The following is a 21,159-nucleotide window of genomic DNA, read 5'->3' as shown; positions in this document are numbered from 1 at the left end:
TTTACAGAGAGAGTGCTGGGTGTGTGGAACGGGGTTTGTTTTTACACAGAGAGTGCTGGGTGTGTGGAACGGGGTTTGTTTTTACACAGAGAGTGGTGGGTGTGTGGAATGGGTTTGTTTTTACACAGAGAGTGGTGGGTGTGTGGAATGGGGTTTGCTTTTACAGAGAGAGTGCTGGGTGTGTGGAACGGGGTTTGTTTTTACACAGAGAGTGCTGGGTGTGTGGAACGGGGTTTGTTTTTACACAGAGAGTGGTGGGTGTGTGGAACGGGGTTTGTTTTTACACAGAGAGTGCTGGGTGTGTGGAACGGGGCTTGTTTTTACACAGAGAGTGGTGGGTGTGTGGAACGGGGTTTGGTTTTACACAGAGAGAGGTGGGTGTGTGGAACGGGGTTTGTTTTTACACAGAGAGTGGTGGGTGTGTGGAACGGGGTATGTTTTTACACAGAGAGTGCTGGGTGTGTAGAATGGGGTTTGTTTTTACACAGAGAGTGCTGGGTGTGTGGAATGGGTTTGTTTTTACACAGAGAGTGGTGGGTGTGTGGAACGGGGTTTGTTTTTACACAGAGAGTGGTGGGTGTGTGGAACGGGGTTTGTTTTTACACAGAGAGTGGTGGGTGTGTAGAACGGGGTTTGTTTTTACACAGAGAGTGCTGGGTGTGTGGAACGAGGTTTGTTTTTACACAGAGAGTGGTGGGTGTGTGGAACGGGGTTTGTTTTTACACAGAGAGTGCTGGGTGTGTGGAACGGGGTTTGTTTTTACACAGAGAGTGGTGGGTGTGTGGAATGAGGTTTGTTTTTACACAGAGAGTGGTGCGTGTGTGGAATGGGTTTGTTTTTACACAGAGAGTGGTGGGTGTGTGGAACAGGGTTGTGGGTGTGTGGAACGGGGTTTGGTTTTACACAGAGAATGGTGGGTGTGTGGAACTGGGTTTGTTTTTACACAGAGAGTGCTGGGTGTGTGGAACGGGGTTTGTTTTTACACAGAGAGTGGTGGGTGTGTGGAATGGGTTTGTTTTTACACAGAGAGTGGTGGGTGTGTGGAACGGGGTTTGTTTTTACACAGAGAGTGGTGGGTGTGTGGAATGGGTTTGTTTTTACACAGAGAGTGGTGGGTGTGTGGAATGGGGTTTGTTTTTACACAGAGAGTGCTGGGTGTGTGGAACGGGGTTTGTTTTTACACAGAGAGTGGTGGGTGTGTGGAATGGGGTTTGTTTTTACACAGAGAGTGCTGGGTGTGTGGAACGGGGTTTGTTTTTACACAGAGAGTGCTGGGTGTGTGGAACGGGGTTTGTTTTTACACAGAGTGTGGAGGGTGCGTGGAACGGGGTTTGTTTTTACACAGAGAGTGGTGGGTGTGTGGAACGGGGTTTGTTTTTACACAGAGAGTGCTGGGTGTGTGGAACGGGGTTTGTTTTTACACAGAGAGTGGTGGGTGTGTGGAACGGGGTTTGTTTTTACACAGAGAGTGGTGGGTGTGTGGAACGGGGTTTGGTTTTACACAGAGAGTGCTGGGTGTGTGGAACGGGGTTTGTTTTTACACAGAGAGTGGTGGGTGTGTGGAACGGTGTTTGGTTTTACACAGAGAGTGGTGGGTGTGTGGAACGGGGTTTGTTTTTACATAGAGAGTGCTGGGTGTGTGGAACGGGGTTTGTTTTTACACAGAGAGTGCTGGGTGTGTGGAATGGGGTTTGTTTTTACACAGAGAGCGCTGGTTGTGTGGAACGGGGTTTCTTTTTACACAGAGAGTGCTGGGTGTGTTGAACGGTGTTTGTTTTTACACAGAGAGTGCTGGGTGTGTGGAATGGGGTTTGGTTTTACACAGAGAGTGCTGGGTGTGTGGAATGAGGTTTGTTTTTACACAGAGAGTGGTGGGTGTGTGGAACAGGGTTGTGGGTGTATGGAACGGGGTTTGTTTTTACACAGAGAGTGGTGAGTGTGTGAAACGGGGTTTGTTTTTACACAGAGAGTGGTGGGTGTGTGGAACGTGGTTTGGTTTTACACAGAGAGTGGTGGGTGTGTGGAACGGGGTTTGTTTTTACACAGAGAGTGGTGGGTGTGTGGAATGGGGTTTGTTTTTACACAGAGAGTGCTGGGTGTGTGGAATGGGGTTTGTTTTTACACAGAGAGTGCTGGGCGTGTGGAATGGGGTTTGTTTTTACACAGAGAGTGCTGGGTGTGTGGAACGGGGTTTGTTTTTACACAGAGAGTGGTGAGTGTGTGGAACGGGGTTTGTTTTTACACAGAGAGTGGTGGGTGTGTGGAACGGGGTTTGTTTTTACACAGAGAGTGGTGGGTGTGTGGAACGGGGTTTGTTTTTACACAGAGAGAGGTGGGTGTGTGGAACGGGGTTTGTTTTTACACAGAGAGTGCTGGGTGTGTGGAACGGGGTTTGGTTTTACACAGAGAGTGCTGGGTGTGTGGAACGGGGTTTGGTTTTACACAGAGATTGGTGGGTGTGTGGAACGGGGTTTGGTTTTACACAGAGAGTGGTGGGTGTGTGGAACGGGGTTTGTTTTTACACAGAGAGTGCTGGGTGTGTGGAATTGGGTTTGTTTTTACACAGAGAGTGCTGGGTGTGTGGAACGGGGTTTGTTTTTACACAGAGAGTGCTGGGTGTGTGGAATGGGGTTTGTTTTTACACAGAGAGTGGTGGGTGTGTGGAACAGGGTTTGTTTTTACACAGAGAGTGGTGGGTGTGTGGAACGGGGTTTGTTTTTACACAGAGAGTGCTGGGTGTGTGGAACGGTGTTTGTTTTTACACAGAGAGTGGTGGGTGTGTGGAACGGGGTTTGTTTTTACACAGAGAGTGCTGGGTGTGTGGAACGGTGTTTGTTTTTACACAGAGAGTGGTGGGTGTGTGGAACGGGGTTTGTTTTTACACAGAGAGTGGTGGGTGTGTGGAACGGGGTTTGTTTTTACACAGAGAGTGGTGGGTGTGTGGAACGGGGTTTGTTTTTACACAGAGAGTGGTGGGTGTGTGGAACGGGTTTATTTTTACACAGAGAGTGGTGGGTGTGTGGAACGGGGTTTGTTTTTACACAGACAGTGGTGGGTGTGTGGAACGGGGTTTGTTTTTACTCAGAGAGTGGTGGGTGTGTGGAATGTGGTTTGTTTTTACACAGAGAGTGCTGGGTGTGTGGAACGGGGTTTGTTTTTGCACAGAGAGTGGTGGGTGTGTGGAACGGGGTTTGTTTTTACACAGAGAGTGGTGGGTGTGTGGAACGGGGTTTGTTTTTACACAGAGAGTGGTGGGTGTGTGGAACGGGGTTTGTTTTTACACAGAGAGTGGTGGGTGTGTGGAACGGGGTTTGTTTTTACACAGAGAGTGGTGGGTGTGTGGAACGGGGTTTGTTTTTACACAGAGAGTGGTGGGTGTGTGGAACGGGGTTTGTTTTTACACAGAGAGTGCTGGGTGTGTGGAACGGGGTTTGTTTTTACACAGAGAGTGCTGGGTGTGTGGAATGGGGTTTGTTTTTACACAGAGAGTGCTGGGTGTATGGAATGGGGTTTGTTTTTACACAGAGAGTGCTGGATGTGTGGAACGGGGTTTGTTTTTACACAGAGAGTGGTGGGTGTGTGGAATGGGGTTTGTTTTTACACAGAGAGTGGTGGGTGTGTGGAACGGGGTTTGTTTTTACACAGAGAGTGGTGGGTGTGTGGAACGGTGTTTGTTTTTACAAAGAGAGTGGTGGGTGTGTGGAACGGGGTTTGTTTTTACACAGAGAGTGGTGGGTGTGTGGAACGGGGTTTGTTTTTACACAGAGAGTGGTGGGTGTGTGGAATGGGGTTTGTTTTTACACAGAGAGTGGTGGGTGTGTGGAACGGGGTTTGTTTTTACACAGAGAGTGCTGGGTGTGTGGAATGGAGTTTGGTTTTACACAGAGAGTGGTGGGTGTGTGGAACAGGGTTGTGGGTGTGTGGAACGGGGTTTGTTTTTACACAGAGAGTGGTGGGTGTGTGGAATGGGGTTTGTTTTTACACAGAGAGTGGTGGGTGTGTGGAACGGGGTTTGTTTTTACACAGAGAGTGGTGGGTGTGTGGAACGGGGTTTGTTTTTACACAGAGAGTGGTGGGTGTGTGGAATGGGTTTGTTTTTACACAGAGAGTGGTGGGTGTGTGGAATGGGGTTTGTTTTTACACAGAGAGTGGTGGGTGTGTGGAACGAGGTTTCTTTTCACAGAGAGAGTGCTGGGTGTGTGGAACGGGGTTTGTTTTCACACAGAGAGTGCTGGGTGTGTGGAACGGGGTTTGTTTTTACACAGAGAGTGGTGGGTGTGTGGAACGGGGTTTGTTTTTACACAGAGAGTGGTGGGTGTGTGGAACGGGGTTTGTTTTTACACAGAGAGTGCTGGGTGTGTGGAACGGGGTTTGTTTTTACACAGAGAGTGGTGGGTGTGTGGAACAGGGTTGTGGGTGTGTGGAACGGGGTTTGTTTTTACACAGAGAGTGGTGGGTGTGTGGAACGGGGTTTGTTTTTACACAGAGAGTGGTGGGTGTGTGGAACGGGGTTTGTTTTTACACAGAGAGTGCTGGGTGTGTGGAACGGGGTTTGTTTTTACACAGAGAGTGGTGGGTGTGTGGAACAGGGTTGTGGGTGTGTGGAACGGGGTTTGTTTTTACACAGAGAGTGGTGGGTGTGTGGAACGGGGTTTGGTTTTACACAGAGAGAGGTGGGTGTGTGGAACGGGGTTTGGTTTTACACAGAGAGTGGTGGGTGTGTGAAACGGGGTTTGTTTTTACACAGAGAGTGGTGGGTGTGTGGAACGGGGTTTGGTTTTACACAGAGAGTGGTGGGTGTGTGGAACGGGGTTTGGTTTTACACATGGAGTGCTGGGTGTGTGGAACGGGGTTTGTTTTTACATAGAGAGTGCTGGGTGTGTGGAACGGGGTTTGGTTTTACACAGAGAGTGGTGGGTGTGTGGAACGGGGTTTGTTTTTGCACAGAGAGAGGTGGGTGTGTGGAACGGGGTTTGTTTTTACACAGAGAGTGGTGGGTGTGTGGAAAGGGGTTTGTTTTTACACAGAGAGTGGTGGGTGTGTGGAACGGGGTTTGTTTTTACACAGAGAGTGGTGGGTGTGCGGAACGGGGTTTGTTTTTACACAGAGAGTGGTGGGTGTGTGGAACGGGGTTTGTTTTTACACAGAGAGTGGTGGGTGTGCGGAACGGGGTTTGTTTTTACACAGAGAGTGGTGGGTGTGTGGAATGGGGTTTGTTTTTACACAGAGAGTGGTGGGTGTGTGGAACGGGGTTTGTTTTTACACAGAGAGTGCTGGGTGTGTGGAATGGGGTTTGGTTTTACACAGAGAGTGCTGGGTGTGTGGAATGAGGTTTGTTTTTACACAGAGAGTGGTGGGTGTGTGGAACAGGGTTGTGGGTGTGTGGAACGGGGTTTGTTTTTACACAGAGAGTGGTGGGTGTGTGGAATGGGGTTTGTTTTTACACAGAGAGTGGTGGGTGTGTGGAACGGGGTTTGTTTTTACACAGAGAGTGGTGGGTGTGTGGAACGGGGTTTGTTTTTACACAGAGAGTGGTGGGTGTGTGGAACGGGGTTTGTTTTTACACAGAGAGTGGTGGGTGTGTGGAATGGGTTTGTTTTTACACAGAGAGTGGTGGGTGTGTGGAATGGGGTTTGTTTTTACACAGAGAGTGGTGGGTGTGTGGAACGAGGTTTGTTTTCACACAGAGAGTGCTGGGTGTGTGGAACGGGGTTTGTTTTCACACAGAGAGTGCTGGGTGTGTGGAACGGGGTTTGTTTTTACACAGAGAGTGCTGGGTGTGTGGAACGGGGTTTGTTTTTACACAGAGAGTGGTGGGTGTTTGGAACGGGGTTTGTTTTTACACAGAGAGTGCTGGGTGTGTGGAACGGTGTTTGTTTTTACACAGAGAGTGGTGGGTGTGTGGAGCAGGGTTGTGGGTGTGTGGAACGGGGTTTGTTTTTACACAGATAGTGGTGGGTGTGTGGAACGGGGTTTGTTTTTACACTGAGAGTGGTGGGTGTGTGGAACGGGGTTTGTTTTTACACAGAGAGTGCTGGGTGTGTGGAACGGGGTTTGTTTTTACACAGAGAGTGGTGGGTGTGTGGAACAGGATTGTGGGTGTCTGGAACGGGGTATGTTTTTACACAGAGAGTGGTGGGTGTGTGGAATGAGGTTTGTTTTTACACAGAGAGTGGTGGGTGTGTGGAACAGGGTTGTGGGTGTGTGGAACGGGGTTTGTTTTTACACAGAGAGTGGTGGGTGTGTGGAACGGGGTTTGTTTTTACAAAGAGAGTGGTGGGTGTGTGGAAAGGGGTTTGTTTTTACACAGAGAGTGGTGGGTGTGTGGAACGGTGTTTGGTTTTACACAGATAGAGGTGGGTGTGTGGAACGGGGTTTGTTTTTACACAGAGAGTGGTGGGTGTGTGGAATGGGGTTTGTTTTTACACAGAGAGTGCTGGGTGTGTGGAACGGGGTTTGTTTTTACACAGAGAGTGGTGGGTGTGTGGAATGGGGTTTGTTTTTACACAGAGAGTGGTGGGTGTGTGGAACGGGGTTTGGTTTTACACAGAGAGTGGTGGGTGTGCGGAACGGGGTATGTTTTTACACGGAGAGTGGTGGGTGTGTGGAATGGGGTTTGTTTTTACACAGAGAGTGGTGGGTGTGTGGAATGGGGTTTGTTTTTACACAGAGAGTGCTGGGTGTGTAGAATGGGTTTGTTTTTACACAGTGTGTGGTTTCAGGTTTTGAACTCTAATTTCCAATTCTCTTAGCTGTATCCGATAACTACTGCACACCCAGAATTTTTATTCAGAATTGACTGGCAGTTACAGATATTGATGGGTGTGTTCGCAAATTTCTTACTTGTAAGAACAGTCACCATTCACAATAGAATTCACAATTATCTATAGAAACTACAGACTAACAGGTGAAGATATTTTGATGCTATTAAAATATTTGCCTGCTATTTGATATGTGTGGCTTATATCTTCTTTGTTCCTCTTTTACTTTGTACCCTCATGGCAAATCTCTCCTGTGCCCTGCTGTGTTATTGGAAGATCAGATCTTCAAGTCTTTACTTGCCTGGGCTGATTGTACATAATCTGTTAAACACTTACCTTGCCACAACTTCCACAGCAGAAGAGAGCGCATGTGTTGTGTGTCCCATGGACAGAGGTGCATATGCAGCTTGTGAAGATGTGCAAGGGCAACAGGGCAAGTGAACAATGAACAAGAGGCGGGCGTAATGTGTGGGATCTTCACAATTGCAGCGTGTTAGTGCGGGATGTGTACACAGTGTGTTATGTGTGTGCAGTGTGAGCCTAAGTTGTGCACAGTGAATTTATACACTGTACAGTGACTTTCTGCACAGTGTGAATACTGCAGCACTATGGACTGTGTATATGTGTGTGTGTGTGTGTGTGTGTGTGTGTGTGTGTGGTGTTTGTACAGTCTGTGGACCAAACACAGTGACAGCACCACTGTATGTACTACGCCAAGTCCCATGATGCCTGTGCTCAGTGTGAGTGTGTATGCAGCGTATAAGGGGTGTGTACAGGGTATTTTAACAGTGTTAAGTCTGTATACACACTGTGCAATCTGTGTGTGCCATGTACAGCAGTGTGTGTACACTGGTGTGTGTGCACACTGTGTGCACTGTATGATGGTGTGTACAGTGTATTTGCACGCTGAGGAGTTTGCGGGCGTCCCTCACCTCTCTCTCTCCTCCCGGTGAGCAGCTTCCTCCTGGAGGGTGACCAGCCGATCCTGAGCCTCCTGCAGCTCCCGTTGGATCCCCTCCAGCCGCATCTCCATCTCCTGATTGGTCACTTTGATTTGCTGGTTCTCAGCGCTGGTCTCCTCCTGTTGACCGCGCAGGGACTCGATCTCCGCCTGGAGCTGGAGTGGGAGAGAACACACAATGACAATTATCTCCGTCTGAAGCTGCAGGTTCAGGGAACACACATCAGAAGATAAATCAGTACGAGAACGTTACCTGAAACTACTACCACTACCTACCACTCGCCTTCCAAATTGATCTCTCTCTCCTCCTCTCGCTCCTCTCCATTTTATCCCTCGCCTGTCCTATGACTTCCTTCCCCCCACTGTCTCTCTCTCTTTTCCTTCCTATCTCGATTTTTCCCTCTCTTTCTGTTCTTAATTACTCTGAAGTTTATGAATTTTAAGGAGATTTGTCTGGTCACTGAACACTCTAACAAACTTCTACAGGTCCTGTTGAAAGTGTCCTGACTGGTCCCATCACGGTCTAAAGTACATGAATGTAAGAGGCTGTTGTTCTAATTGTGCTCTTTCTTGTACAATTTTGTATAATTTATGTCTAATTGATGTTAATCTTGTGAATGTCGTGTCTCTGACACTCTGTGTCTGTGATGCTGCAGAAGGTAAGTTTTTCATTGTATCTGAGCACACAGGGAGTTGTTCAGATGGTAATCAACTCAACTTTAGATTCATAGAGTCAAAGACCACTACATCACATAAACAAGCCCTTCAGACCATCTAGTTCATGCCGACCTGATCTTCTACCGCGTCCCATCTACACACCCCAGGATGGTATCTCTCGTATCGCTCCCATCCACGTACCTATCCAAATTTCAGGTAAGTATTGTAATCAAACCAGCATCCTACACTTCCTCTGGCAGCTCGTTCCACACACTCACCTCCCTCTGAGTGAGGAGTTTCCCCCTCATCTTCCTCTGAAACAATTCACTTTTCACCCCTAACCTATAAACTCTGGTTCTGCTGTCACTCAACCTAAGGGGCAAAAGGCTGATGTGTAAGTTTGACTTTGAGTTGCCCAACTCCAACTATCTTCAAGTCTGGTGGCTGTGTTCCCAATGGGGACCGTTGCATTACAGCTGGGATGCCCTCTCTCTGATTTGTGATCTGATCACAGTGTTACACTGGGAACAACACCATGGAAGCAAGTCCCGACAGGGTCTGACTCAGGGGATCAGCTACCTCTTCAATTTTCTCCACTGCCTCATCTCTTACTGAGGCAGCCTCCGTCTCCTCATGGGCCACATTTCCACCTGCTCCTGGCGTCACGTCCTGACCCTCAACCCTCAGTCCGGACTCCTCTTCCGGCGTGTCCGGTTTGTCGGGAACGGCTCGGCGTCGAATGGAACGAGTTCTCTGGAGCCTGCAGAGCAGAGGTGACAGAGGGAGGACAGGATAAGTCAATGGCCGTGAGTGTATGCTGACCAGTGATGATGGTGGCCATCTATTGGCTGGGAGGATTATCACATGATCAGAGGGAGCTTCGCCCCCACAGGAGAGTATGGAGACATTGTGATTCACCTGGAAAGATCACGAGGCCAAAAACAGAGAGGAAACAGAAATCCAACACAACAGGAGTGAAGGTTATTCTGGGAAACGCACAAAATGCTGGAGGAACTCAGCAGGACAGACAGGGGAATAGACAGTCGACATTTCAAATCCAGACCCTTTCAAGGCCTGGAAAGGTAGGGGAAGACACCAGAATAAAAAGGTGGGGGATGGGAAGGAGTATATGCTAGCAGGTGATAGGAGAGAGCAGATGAAGGGAAAGATGTGATGCAGTGAGAGGCTAGGAGCTGTCAGGTCAAAAGGTACAAGGTTGAAGAAGAAATGATCTGATAAAGAGGAGAACGAACCATGGGAGAAAGGAATGGAGGAGAGGTATCCAATGGAGGCGATGGGCAGCGGGGAGAAGAGACAGGGTGACAGGGGATCAGAATGAGGAATGGATGAAGGGAGATGGAAGGAGGGGGTAGGAGTAACTGGATCTTAGAGAAATCGATGTTCACACCACCAGGTTGGATGCTTCCTAGATGGAATACGAGGTGTTGCTTCTCAACATGATAATGGCCTCATTTTGGCAGGAGAGGGGGGAGTGGATCATGAAGTCGGAATTGAAACAGGGAGTGAAATTAAAGACGGATTACTCTGTCATTCAAGACAGTATATCACAAAGCAGAGAATATGTCCATCAATCCCTGAGGGAAAAGTTGGGCACAGCCGGATTGGGAAAAACTGCTAAGAAATAATACCATGTGACAACTCTTCCAAGGAGACCCTCACCCTTCCTTCTCCTCCTGGTGAGCTGCTTCCTCCTGGAGGGTGACCAGCCGATCCTGAGCCTCCTGCAGCTCCCGTTGGATCCCCTCCAGCCGCATCTCCATCTCCTGATTGGTCACTTTGAGCTGCTGGTTCTCAGCGCTGGTCTCCTCCTGTTGACCGCGCAGGGACTCGATCTCTGCCTGGAGCTGGAGTGGGAGAGAACACAGAATGACAATCATCTCTGCCTGAAACTGCAGGTCCAGGGAACACACATTAAAAAGACAAATCAGAACAAGAACGTTACCTGAAACTACCACCACCACCTGCCACTCTCCTTCCAAATTGATCTCTCTCTCCTCCTCTCCCTCCTCTCCATTTTATCCCTCTCCTGTCCTATGACTTCCTTCCCCCCACTGTCTCTCTCTCTTTTCCTTCCTATCTCGATTTTTCCCTCTCTGTCTGTTCTTAATTACTCTGAAGTTTATGAATTTTAAGGAGATTTGTCTGGTCACTGAACACTCTAACAAACTTCTACAGGTCCTGTTGAAAGTGTCCTGACCGGTCCCATCACGGTCTGGAGCAACAGTTCTAAAGTACACGAATGTAAGAGGCTGTTGTTCTTTCTTGTACAATTTTGTATAATTTATGTCTAATTGATGTTAATCTTGTGAATGTCGTGTCTCTGATGCTCTGTGTCTGTGATGCTGCAGAAGGTAAGTTTTTCATTGCATCTGAGCACACAAGGACTAGTATCAGATGGTAATCCACTCAACTTCAGATTCATAGAGTCAAAGACCACTACATCACATAAACAGGCCCTTCAGACCATCTAGTTCATGCCGACCTGATCTTCTACCGCGTCCCATCTACACACCCCAGGATGGTATCTCTCATACCCCTCCCATCCACGTACCTATCCAAATTTCAGGTAAGTGTTGTAATCAAACCAGCATCCTACACCTCCCCTGGCAGCTCATTCCACACACTCACCTCCCTCTGAGTGAGGAGTTTCCCCCTCATCTCCCTCTGAAACAATTCACTTTTCACCCCTAACCTATAAACTCTGGTTCTGCTGTCACTCAACCTAAGGGGCAAAAGGCTGATGTGTAAGTTTGACTTTGAGTTGCCCAACTCCAACTATCTTCAAGTCTGGTGGCTGTGTTCCCAATGGGGACCGTTGTATTACAGCTGAGATGCCCTCTCTCTGATTTGTGATCTGATCACAGTGTCTCACTGGGATCAACACCATGGAAGCAAGTCCCGACAGGGTCTGACCAGGGTCTGACTCAGGGGATCAGCTACCTCTTCAATTTTCTCCGCTGCCTCATCTCTTGCTGAGGCAGCCTCTGTCTCCTCATGGGCCACATTTCCACCTGCTCCTGGCGTCACGTCCTGACCCTCGACCCTCAGTCCAGACTCCTCTCCCGGAGTGTCCGGTTTGTCACGAACGGCTCGGCGTCGAATGGAACGAGTTCTCTGGAGCCTGCGGAGCAGAGATGACAGAGGGAGAACAAGATAAGTCAATGGACGTGAGTGTATGCTGACCAGTGATGATGGTGGCCATCTATTGGCTGGGAGGATTATCACATGATCAGAGGGCGCTTCGCCCCCACAGGAGAGTATGGAGACATTGTGATTCACCTGGAAAGACCACGAGGCCAAAAACAGAGAGGAAACAGAAATCCAACACAACAGGAGTGAAGGTTATTCTGGGAAACGCACAAAATGCTGGAGGAACTCAGCAGGACAGACAGGGGAATAGACAGTCGACATTTCAAATCCAGACCCTTTCAAGGCCTGGAAAGGTAGGGGAAGACACCAGAATAAAAAGGTGGGGGATGGGAAGGAGTATATGCTAGCAGGTGATAGGAGAGAGCAGATGAGGGGAAAGATGTGATGAAGTGAGAGGCTAGGAGCTGTCAGGTCAAAAGGTACAAGGTTGAAGAAGAAATGATCTGATAAAGAGGAGAACGAACCATGGGAGAAAGGAATGGAGGAGAGGTATCCAATGGAGGCGATGGGCAGTGGGGAGAAGAGACAGGGTGACAGGGGATCAGAATGAGGAATGGATGAAGGGAGATGGAAGGAAGGGGTAGGAGTAACTGGATCTTAGAGAAATCTATGTTCACACCACCAGGTTGGATGCTTCCTAGATGGAATACGAGGTGTTGCTTCTCAACATGATAATGGCCTCATTTTGGCAGGAGAGGGGGGAGTGGATCATGAAGTCGGAATTGAAACAGGGAGTGAAATTAAAGACGGATTACTCTGTCATTCAAGACAGTATATCACAAAGCAGAGAATATGTCCATCAATCCCTGAGGGAAAAGTTGGGCACAGCCGGATTGGGAAAAACTGCTAAGAAATAATACCATGTGACAACTCTTCCAAGGAGACCCTCACCCTTCCTTCTCCTCCTGGTGAGCTGCTTCCTCCTGGAGGGTGACCAGCCGATCCTGAGCCTCCTGCAGCTCCCGTTGGATCCCCTCCAGCCGCATCTCCATCTCCTGATTGGTCACTTTGAGCTGCTGGTTCTCAGCGCTGGTCTCCTCCTGTTGACCGCGCAGGGACTCGATCTCTGCCTGGAGCTGGAGTGGGAGAGAACACAGAATGACAATCATCTCTGCCTGAAACTGCAGGTCCAGGGAACACACATTAAAAAGACAAATCAGAACAAGAATGTTACCTGAAACTACCACCACCACCTGCCACTCTCCTTCCAAATTGATCTCTCTCTCCTCCTCTCCCTCCTCTCCATTTTATCCCTCTCCTGTCCTATGACTTCCTTCCCCCCACTGTCTCTCTCTCTTTTCCTTCCTATCTCGATTTTTCCCTCTCTGTCTGTTCTTAATTACTCTGAAGTTTATGAATTTTAAGGAGATTTGTCTGGTCACTGAACTCTCTAACAAACTTCTACAGGTCCTGTTGAAAGTGTCCTGACCGGTCCCATCACGGTCTGGAGCAACAGTTCTAAAGTACACGAATGTAAGAGGCTGTTGTTCTTTCTTGTACAATTTTGTATAATTTATGTCTAATTGATGTTAATCTTGTGAATGTCGTGTCTCTGACACTCTGTGTCTGTGATGCTGCAGAAGGTAAGTTTTTCATTGTATCTGAGCACACAGGGACTAGTGCAGATGGTAATCCACTCAACTTCAGATTCATAGAGTCAAAGACCACTACATCACATAAACAGGCCCTTCAGACCATCTAGTTCATGCCGACCTGATCTTCTACCGCGTCCCATCTACACACCCCAGGATGGTATCTCTGGTACCCCTCCCATCCACGTACCTATCCAAATTTCAGGTAAGTGTTGTAATCAAACCAGCATCCTACACCTCCCCTGGCAGCTCATTCCACACACTCACCTCCCTCTGAGTGAGGAGTTTCCCCCTCATCTCCCTCTGAAACAATTCACTTTTCACCCCTAACCTATAAACTCTGGTTCTGCTGTCACTCAACCTAAGGGGCAAAAGGCTGATGTGTAAGTTTGACTTTGAGTTGCCCAACTCCAACTATCTTCAAGTCTGGTGGCTGTGTTCCCAATGGGGACCGTTGTATTACAGCTGAGATGCCCTCTCTCTGATTTGTGATCTGATCACAGTGTCTCACTGGGATCAACACCATGGAAGCAAGTCCCGACAGGGTCTGACCAGGGTCTGACTCAGGGGATCAGCTACCTCTTCAATTTTCTCCGCTGCCTCATCTCTTGCTGAGGCAGCCTCTGTCTCCTCATGGGCCACATTTCCACCTGCTCCTGGCGTCACGTCCTGACCCTCGACCCTCAGTCCAGACTCCTCTCCCGGAGTGTCCGGTTTGTCACGAACGGCTCGGCGTCGAATGGAACGAGTTCTCTGGAGCCTGCGGAGCAGAGATGACAGAGGGAGAACAAGATAAGTCAATGGACGTGAGTGTATGCTGACCAGTGATGATGGTGGCCATCTATTGGCTGGGAGGATTATCACATGATCAGAGGGCGCTTCGCCCCCACAGGAGAGTATGGAGACATTGTGATTCACCTGGAAAGACCACGAGGCCAAAAACAGAGAGGAAACAGAAATCCAACACAACAGGAGTGAAGGTTATTCTGGGAAACGCACAAAATGCTGGAGGAACTCAGCAGGACAGACAGGGGAATAGACAGTCGACATTTCAAATCCAGACCCTTTCAAGGCCTGGAAAGGTAGGGGAAGACACCAGAATAAAAAGGTGGGGGATGGGAAGGAGTATATGCTAGCAGGTGATAGGAGAGAGCAGATGAGGGGAAAGATGTGATGAAGTGAGAGGCTAGGAGCTGTCAGGTCAAAAGGTACAAGGTTGAAGAAGAAATGATCTGATAAAGAGGAGAACGAACCATGGGAGAAAGGAATGGAGGAGAGGTATCCAATGGAGGCGATGGGCAGTGGGGAGAAGAGACAGGGTGACAGGGGATCAGAATGAGGAATGGATGAAGGGAGATGGAAGGAAGGGGTAGGAGTAACTGGATCTTAGAGAAATCTATGTTCACACCACCAGGTTGGATGCTTCCTAGATGGAATACGAGGTGTTGCTTCTCAACATGATAATGGCCTCATTTTGGCAGGAGAGGGGGGAGTGGATCATGAAGTCGGAATTGAAACAGGGAGTGAAATTAAAGACGGATTACTCTGTCATTCAAGACAGTATATCACAAAGCAGAGAATATGTCCATCAATCCCTGAGGGAAAAGTTGGGCACAGCCGGATTGGGAAAAACTGCTAAGAAATAATACCATGTGACAACTCTTCCAAGGAGACCCTCACCCTTCCTTCTCCTCCTGGTGAGCTGCTTCCTCCTGGAGGGTGACCAGCCGATCCTGAGCCTCCTGCAGCTCCCGTTGGATCCCCTCCAGCCGCATCTCCATCTCCTGATTGGTCACTTTGAGCTGCTGGTTCTCAGCGCTGGTCTCCTCCTGTTGACCGCGCAGGGACTCGATCTCTGCCTGGAGCTGGAGTGGGAGAGAACACAGAATGACAATCATCTCTGCCTGAAACTGCAGGTCCAGGGAACACACATTAAAAAGACAAATCAGAACAAGAATGTTACCTGAAACTACCACCACCACCTGCCACTCTCCTTCCAAATTGATCTCTCTCTCCTCCTCTCCCTCCTCTCCATTTTATCCCTCTCCTGTCCTATGACTTCCTTCCCCCCACTGTCTCTCTCTCTTTTCCTTCCTATCTCGATTTTTCCTTCTCTGTCTGTTCTTAATTACTCTGAAGTTTATGAATTTTAAGGAGATTTGTCTGGTCACTGAACTCTCTAACAAACTTCTACAGGTCCTGTTGAAAGTGTCCTGACCGGTCCCATCACGGTCTGGAGCAACAGTTCTAAAGTACACGAATGTAAGAGGCTGTTGTTCTTTCTTGTACAATTTTGTATAATTTATGTCTAATTGATGTTAATCTTGTGAATGTCGTGTCTCTGACACTCTGTGTCTGTGATGCTGCAGAAGGTAAGTTTTTCATTGTATCTGAGCACACAGGGACTAGTGCAGATGGTAATCCACTCAACTTCAGATTCATAGAGTCAAAGACCACTACATCACATAAACAGGCCCTTCAGACCATCTAGTTCATGCCGACCTGATCTTCTACCGCGTCCCATCTACACGCCCCAGGATGGTATCTCTGGTACCCCTCCCATCCACGTACCTATCCAAATTTCAGGTAAGTGTTGTAATCAAACCAGCATCCTACACCTCCCCTGGCAGCTCATTCCACACACTCACCTCCCTCTGAGTGAGGAGTTTCCCCCTCATCTCCCTCTGAAACAATTCACTTTTCACCCCTAACCTATAAACTCTGGTTCTGCTGTCACTCAACCTAAGGGGCAAAAGGCTGATGTGTAAGTTTGACTTTGAGTTGCCCAACTCCAACTATCTTCAAGTCTGGTGGCTGTGTTCCCAATGGGGACCGTTGTATTACAGCTGAGATGCCCTCTCTCTGATTTGTGATCTGATCACAGTGTCTCACTGGGATCAACACCATGGAAGCAAGTCCCGACAGGGTCTGACCAGGGTCTGACTCAGGGGATCAGCTACCTCTTCAATTTTCTCCGCTGCCTCATCTCTTGCTGAGGCAGCCTCTGTCTCCTCATGGGCCACATTTCCACCTGCTCCTGGCGTCACGTCCTGACCCTCGACCCTCAGTCCAGACTCCTCTCCCGGAGTGTCCGGTTTGTCACGAACGGCTCGGCGTCGAATGGAACGAGTTCTCTGGAGCCTGCGGAGCAGAGATGACAGAGGGAGAACAAGATAAGTCAATGGACGTGAGTGTATGCTGACCAGTGATGATGGTGGCCATCTATTGGCTGGGAGGATTATCACATGATCAGAGGGCGCTTCGCCCCCACAGGAGAGTATGGAGACATTGTGATTCACCTGGAAAGACCACGAGGCCAAAAACAGAGAGGAAACAGAAATCCAACACAACAGGAGTGAAGGTTATTCTGGGAAACGCACAAAATGCTGGAGGAACTCAGCAGGACAGACAGGGGAATAGACAGTCGACATTTCAAATCCAGACCCTTTCAAGGCCTGGAAAGGTAGGGGAAGACACCAGAATAAAAAGGTGGGGGATGGGAAGGAGTATATGCTAGCAGGTGATAGGAGAGAGCAGATGAGGGGAAAGATGTGATGAAGTGAGAGGCTAGGAGCTGTCAGGTCAAAAGGTACAAGGTTGAAGAAGAAATGATCTGATAAAGAGGAGAACGAACCATGGGAGAAAGGAATGGAGGAGAGGTATCCAATGGAGGCGATGGGCAGTGGGGAGAAGAGACAGGGTGACAGGGGATCAGAATGAGGAATGGATGAAGGGAGATGGAAGGAAGGGGTAGGAGTAACTGGATCTTAGAGAAATCTATGTTCACACCACCAGGTTGGATGCTTCCTAGATGGAATACGAGGTGTTGCTTCTCAACATGATAATGGCCTCATTTTGGCAGGAGAGGGGGGAGTGGATCATGAAGTCGGAATTGAAACAGGGAGTGAAATTAAAGACGGATTACTCTGTCATTCAAGACAGTATATCACAAAGCAGAGAATATGTCCATCAATCCCTGAGGGAAAAGTTGGGCACAGCCGGATTGGGAAAAACTGCTAAGAAAGTATACCATGTGACAACTCTTCCAAGGAGTCCCTCACCCTTCCTTCTCCTCCTGCTGAGCTGCTTCCTCCTGGAGGGTGACCAGCCGATCCTGAGCCTCCTGCAGCTCCCGTTGGATCCCCTCCAGCCGCATCTCCATCTCCTGATTGGTCATTTTGAGCTGCTGGTTCTCAGCGCTGGTCTCCTCCTGTTGACCGCGCAGGGACTCGATCTCTGCCTGGAGCTGGAGTGGGAGAGAACACAGAATGACAATCATCTCTGCCTGAAACTGCAGGTCCAGGGAACACACATTAAAAAGACAAATCAGAACAAGAACGTTACCTGAAACTACCACCACCACCTGCCACTCTCCTTCCAAATTGATCTCTCTCTCCTCCTCTCCCTCCTCTCCATTTTATCCCTCTCCTGTCCTATGACTTCCTTCCCCCCACTGTCTCTCTCTCTTTTCCTTCCTATCTCGATTTTTCCCTCTCTGTCTGTTCTTAATTACTCTGAAGTTTATGAATTTTAAGGAGATTTGTCTGGTCACTGAACACTCTAACAAACTTCTACAGGTCCTGTTGAAAGTGTCCTGACCGGTCCCATCACGGTCTGGAGCAACAGTTCTAAAGTACACGAATGTAAGAGGCTGTTGTTCTTTCTTGTACAATTTTGTATAATTTATGTCTAATTGATATAATCTTGTGAATGTCGTGTCTCTGATGCTCTGTGTCTGTGATGCTGCAGAAGGTAAGTTTTTCATTGCATCTGAGCACACAAGGACTAGTATCAGATGGTAATCCATTCGACTTCAGATTAATAGTCAAAGACCACTACATCACTTAAACAGGCCTTTCAGACCATCTAGTTCATGCCGATCTGATCTTCTACCGCGTCCCATCTACACGCCCCAGGATGGTATCTCTCATACCCCTCCCATCCACGTACCTATCCAAATTTCAGGTAAGTGTTGTAATCAAACCAGCATCCTACACCTCCTCTGGCAGCTCATTCCACACACTCACCTCCTCTGAGTGAGGAGTTTCCCCCTCATCTTCCTCTGAAACAATTCACTTTTCACCCCTAACCTACGAACTCTGGTTCTGCTGTCACTCAACCTAAGGGGCAAATGGCTGATGTGTAAGTTTGACTTTGAGTCGCCCAAATCCAACTATCTTCAAGTCTGGTGGCTGTGTTCTCAATGGGGACCGTTGTATTACAGCTGAGATGCCCTCTCTCTGATTTGTGATCTGATCACAGTGTCTCACTGGGAACAACACCATGGAAGCAAGTCCCGACGGGGTCTGACCAGGGGTCTGACTCAGGGGATCAGGTACCTCTTCAATTTTTTCCGCTGCCTCATATCTTGCTGAGGCAGCCTCCGTCTCCTCATGGGCCACATCTCCACCTGCTCCTGGGGACACGTCCTGACCCTCGACCCTCAGTCCAGACTCCTCTCCCGCCGTGTCCGGTTTGTCGCGAACGGCTCGGCGTCGAATGGAACGAGTTCTCTGGAGCCTGCGGAGCAGAGGTGACAGAGGGAGGACAGGATAACTCAATGGCCGTGAGTGTATGATGACCAGTGATGATGGTGGCCATCTATTGGCTGGGAGGGTGATCACATGATCAGAGGGAGCTTCGCCCCCACAGGAGAGTATGGAGACATTGTGATTCACCTGGAAAGATCACGAGGCCAAAAACAGAGAGGAAACAGAAATCCAACACAACAGGAGTGAAGGTTATTCTGGGAAACGCACAAAATGCTGGAGGAACTCAGCAGGACAGACAGGGAAATAGACAGTCGACATTTCAAATCCAGACCCTTTTAAGGCCTGGAAAGGTAGGGGAAGACACCAGAATAAAAAGGTGGGGGATGGGAAGGAGTAAATGCTAGCAGGTAATAGCAGAGAGCAGTTGAGGGGAAAGATGTGATGAAGTAAGAAGCTGGGAGGAGATAGGTCAAAAGGTACAAGGTTGAAGAAGAAGAGATTGACGGGAGAGGAGAATGAACCATGGGAGAAAGGGATGAGGAGAGATGCCCAATGGAGGAGATGGCAGTAAGGAGAAGAGACAGGGTGACAGGGGATCAGAATGAGGAATGGATGAAGGGAGATGGAAGGAGTGGGGAGAAGTATCTGGATCTTAGAGAAATCAATGTTCACACCACCAGGTTGGATGCGTCCCAGATGGAATATGAGGTGTTGTTTCTCAACATGATAATGGCCTCATTTTGGCAAGAGAGGGGGGAATGGATCATAAAGTCGGAATTAGAACAGGGAGGGAAATTAAAAATGTGTTACTCTGTCAGTCAAGAGAGTTGATCAGGAAGCAGAGAATAGTTTGTCCGTCAATCCCTGGAGGAAAATTTGGGCACAGCAGGATTGGGAAAAACTGGCAAGAAAGTATACCATGTGACAACTCATCCAAGGAGTCCCTCACCCTTCCTTCTCCTCCCGATGAGCTGCTTCCTCCTGGAGGGTGACCAGCCGATCCTGAGCCTCCTGCAGCTCCCGTTGGATCTCCTCCAGCCGCGTCTCCATCTCCTGATTGGTCACCTTGAGCTGCTGGTTCTCAGCACTGGTCTCCTCCTGTTGACCACGCAGGGACTCGATCTCCACCTGGAGCTGAGTTGGGGGTGGGGTGGGGGTGGTGGGAGTGTACACACAGAGGGGATTGTCACCATTTCGCTTGGAATGTGAGACATGTGCTGACTAGGGTGGGGCTATTTGGCCCATCATTGCTATACTAGTGACATTGAATCCCATTGATTACTCGCATTCTCAACCTGGCTTTCTCTCCCCAAAGGCCCAGAAATAAAGACAAAATTCTGGAAACACTCAACAGATGAGGATAGAGAAAAACCATTCCTTCTCAGATCGATTACTTCCACTAAAACAGGAAGCTGAGCATTGCTACGCAGTCGTGGGTGTAGAGAGAGTAGAGCACTGGGCTAAGAATGCTTCCTTGAGGTGTGCCAGTGTTGATCATGAGACCAGAGGAGATGTTATTTCAGATCAGCATGGACTTTGGTCTTCCAGTGAGGAAACTAAGGATCTTGTTGCAGAGGAGGTTCAGAGGCCCAGGATTCAGAGCTGAGGGGATGCCAGTGTTTCAAAATGATGGGGTTCATCACTCCTGCATTTTCCTACAATTGGCCGAACATTTCATCATACCCAGGAATCAACTCCAAGTCACCGATGAACTGGCCTGGAGTATGGAGGGCCTCATCGAACACTCTTCACACACTCCCCTCCGGATGCTGACTGTCACATTAATAATTAACTATTGTATTGTACTGGTGACACAAACTTCCATCCATCTCCACCATCCATTGTCCTTCTATGTCTCTCATCAATCTGATCTGTGGGACTTTGTCAAATATACTGATAAAGTCCCTGTAGACAACATTAACTACTCTCCCCTCATCGAGACTCAAGGAAAAAATTGAATCTAGTTGTTCAATCGGCAATGAACTTTTCAAGGCCTCTGATCAGCCTGGTCTCCTTAAAGACCGATTTCTCCTGCTTTCCCAGAACTTTGCCCAATACTGTGGCCGGCACCGACCTTACCTGCTGGAAAGCTTCATTAGAACATGGTCCCACACCGTCTGCAGGGTGACCTGACTGTCTGTAATCAGACAGAGAGGGAGAGAGGGTCAGAATCAGTGAGGTGGGCCACAAACTGTATTTACTATTAACTGTTATATTTTACTGCTTGTGTTTAGAGTGTGTGTACAGTGCTGGCTGTGCATATGATGAACAAAGTGAGTGTGTGTGTGTGTGTTTGTACATTCTGTGGACCATAAACAGTGACAGCACACACTGTACGGTGGCTCTCTGCACAGTATTAAGCCTGTACGCAACACGCCAAGTCCCATGATGCCTGTGCTCAGTATGTAGTGTGTATGCACCATATACAGCATATGAATCAGTATTTATCATTCTTCCTAAGAAACCTGGAGCAATAGAATGTGAATTACATAGGACCATAAGTTTAATGAGTCATATCACCAAGA

General features: G+C 48.6%; 1 protein-coding gene across 3 annotated transcripts in view; it reads right to left on the bottom strand.

Moving 5' to 3' along the window:
- LOC140195254 (uncharacterized) overlaps positions 1 to 21,159 on the bottom strand; it is a 170,231-nt gene that overhangs the window by 49,712 nt on the left and 99,360 nt on the right. Inside the window, exons 29-40 of one of the 3 annotated variants that reach the window (XM_072253303.1) lie at positions 20,714 to 20,771; positions 19,584 to 19,768; positions 18,482 to 18,662; positions 17,204 to 17,388; positions 16,103 to 16,283; positions 14,823 to 15,007; positions 13,722 to 13,902; positions 12,442 to 12,626; positions 11,341 to 11,521; positions 10,060 to 10,244; positions 8,959 to 9,139; positions 7,694 to 7,878 (exon numbers count right to left, since the gene is read on the bottom strand). In XM_072253303.1, coding sequence (XP_072109404.1) covers positions 7,694 to 7,878; positions 8,959 to 9,139; positions 10,060 to 10,244; positions 11,341 to 11,521; positions 12,442 to 12,626; positions 13,722 to 13,902; positions 14,823 to 15,007; positions 16,103 to 16,283; positions 17,204 to 17,388; positions 18,482 to 18,662; positions 19,584 to 19,768; positions 20,714 to 20,771 — 2,073 coding nt within the window. The remainder of the gene's footprint in view (positions 1 to 7,693; positions 7,879 to 8,958; positions 9,140 to 10,059; positions 10,245 to 11,340; positions 11,522 to 12,441; positions 12,627 to 13,721; positions 13,903 to 14,822; positions 15,008 to 16,102; positions 16,284 to 17,203; positions 17,389 to 18,481; positions 18,663 to 19,583; positions 19,769 to 20,713; positions 20,772 to 21,159) is intronic. The other 2 variants (XM_072253304.1, XM_072253305.1) reach the window with 2 other exon arrangements.

This window comes from Mobula birostris, chromosome 3 (genome assembly GCF_030028105.1).
Source record: "Mobula birostris isolate sMobBir1 chromosome 3, sMobBir1.hap1, whole genome shotgun sequence".
Lineage (NCBI taxonomy): Eukaryota > Metazoa > Chordata > Chondrichthyes > Myliobatiformes > Myliobatidae > Mobula > Mobula birostris.
The sequence above is the reverse complement of the archived record's forward strand: the minus strand, read 5'-3'. Positions and strand labels throughout refer to the sequence as shown.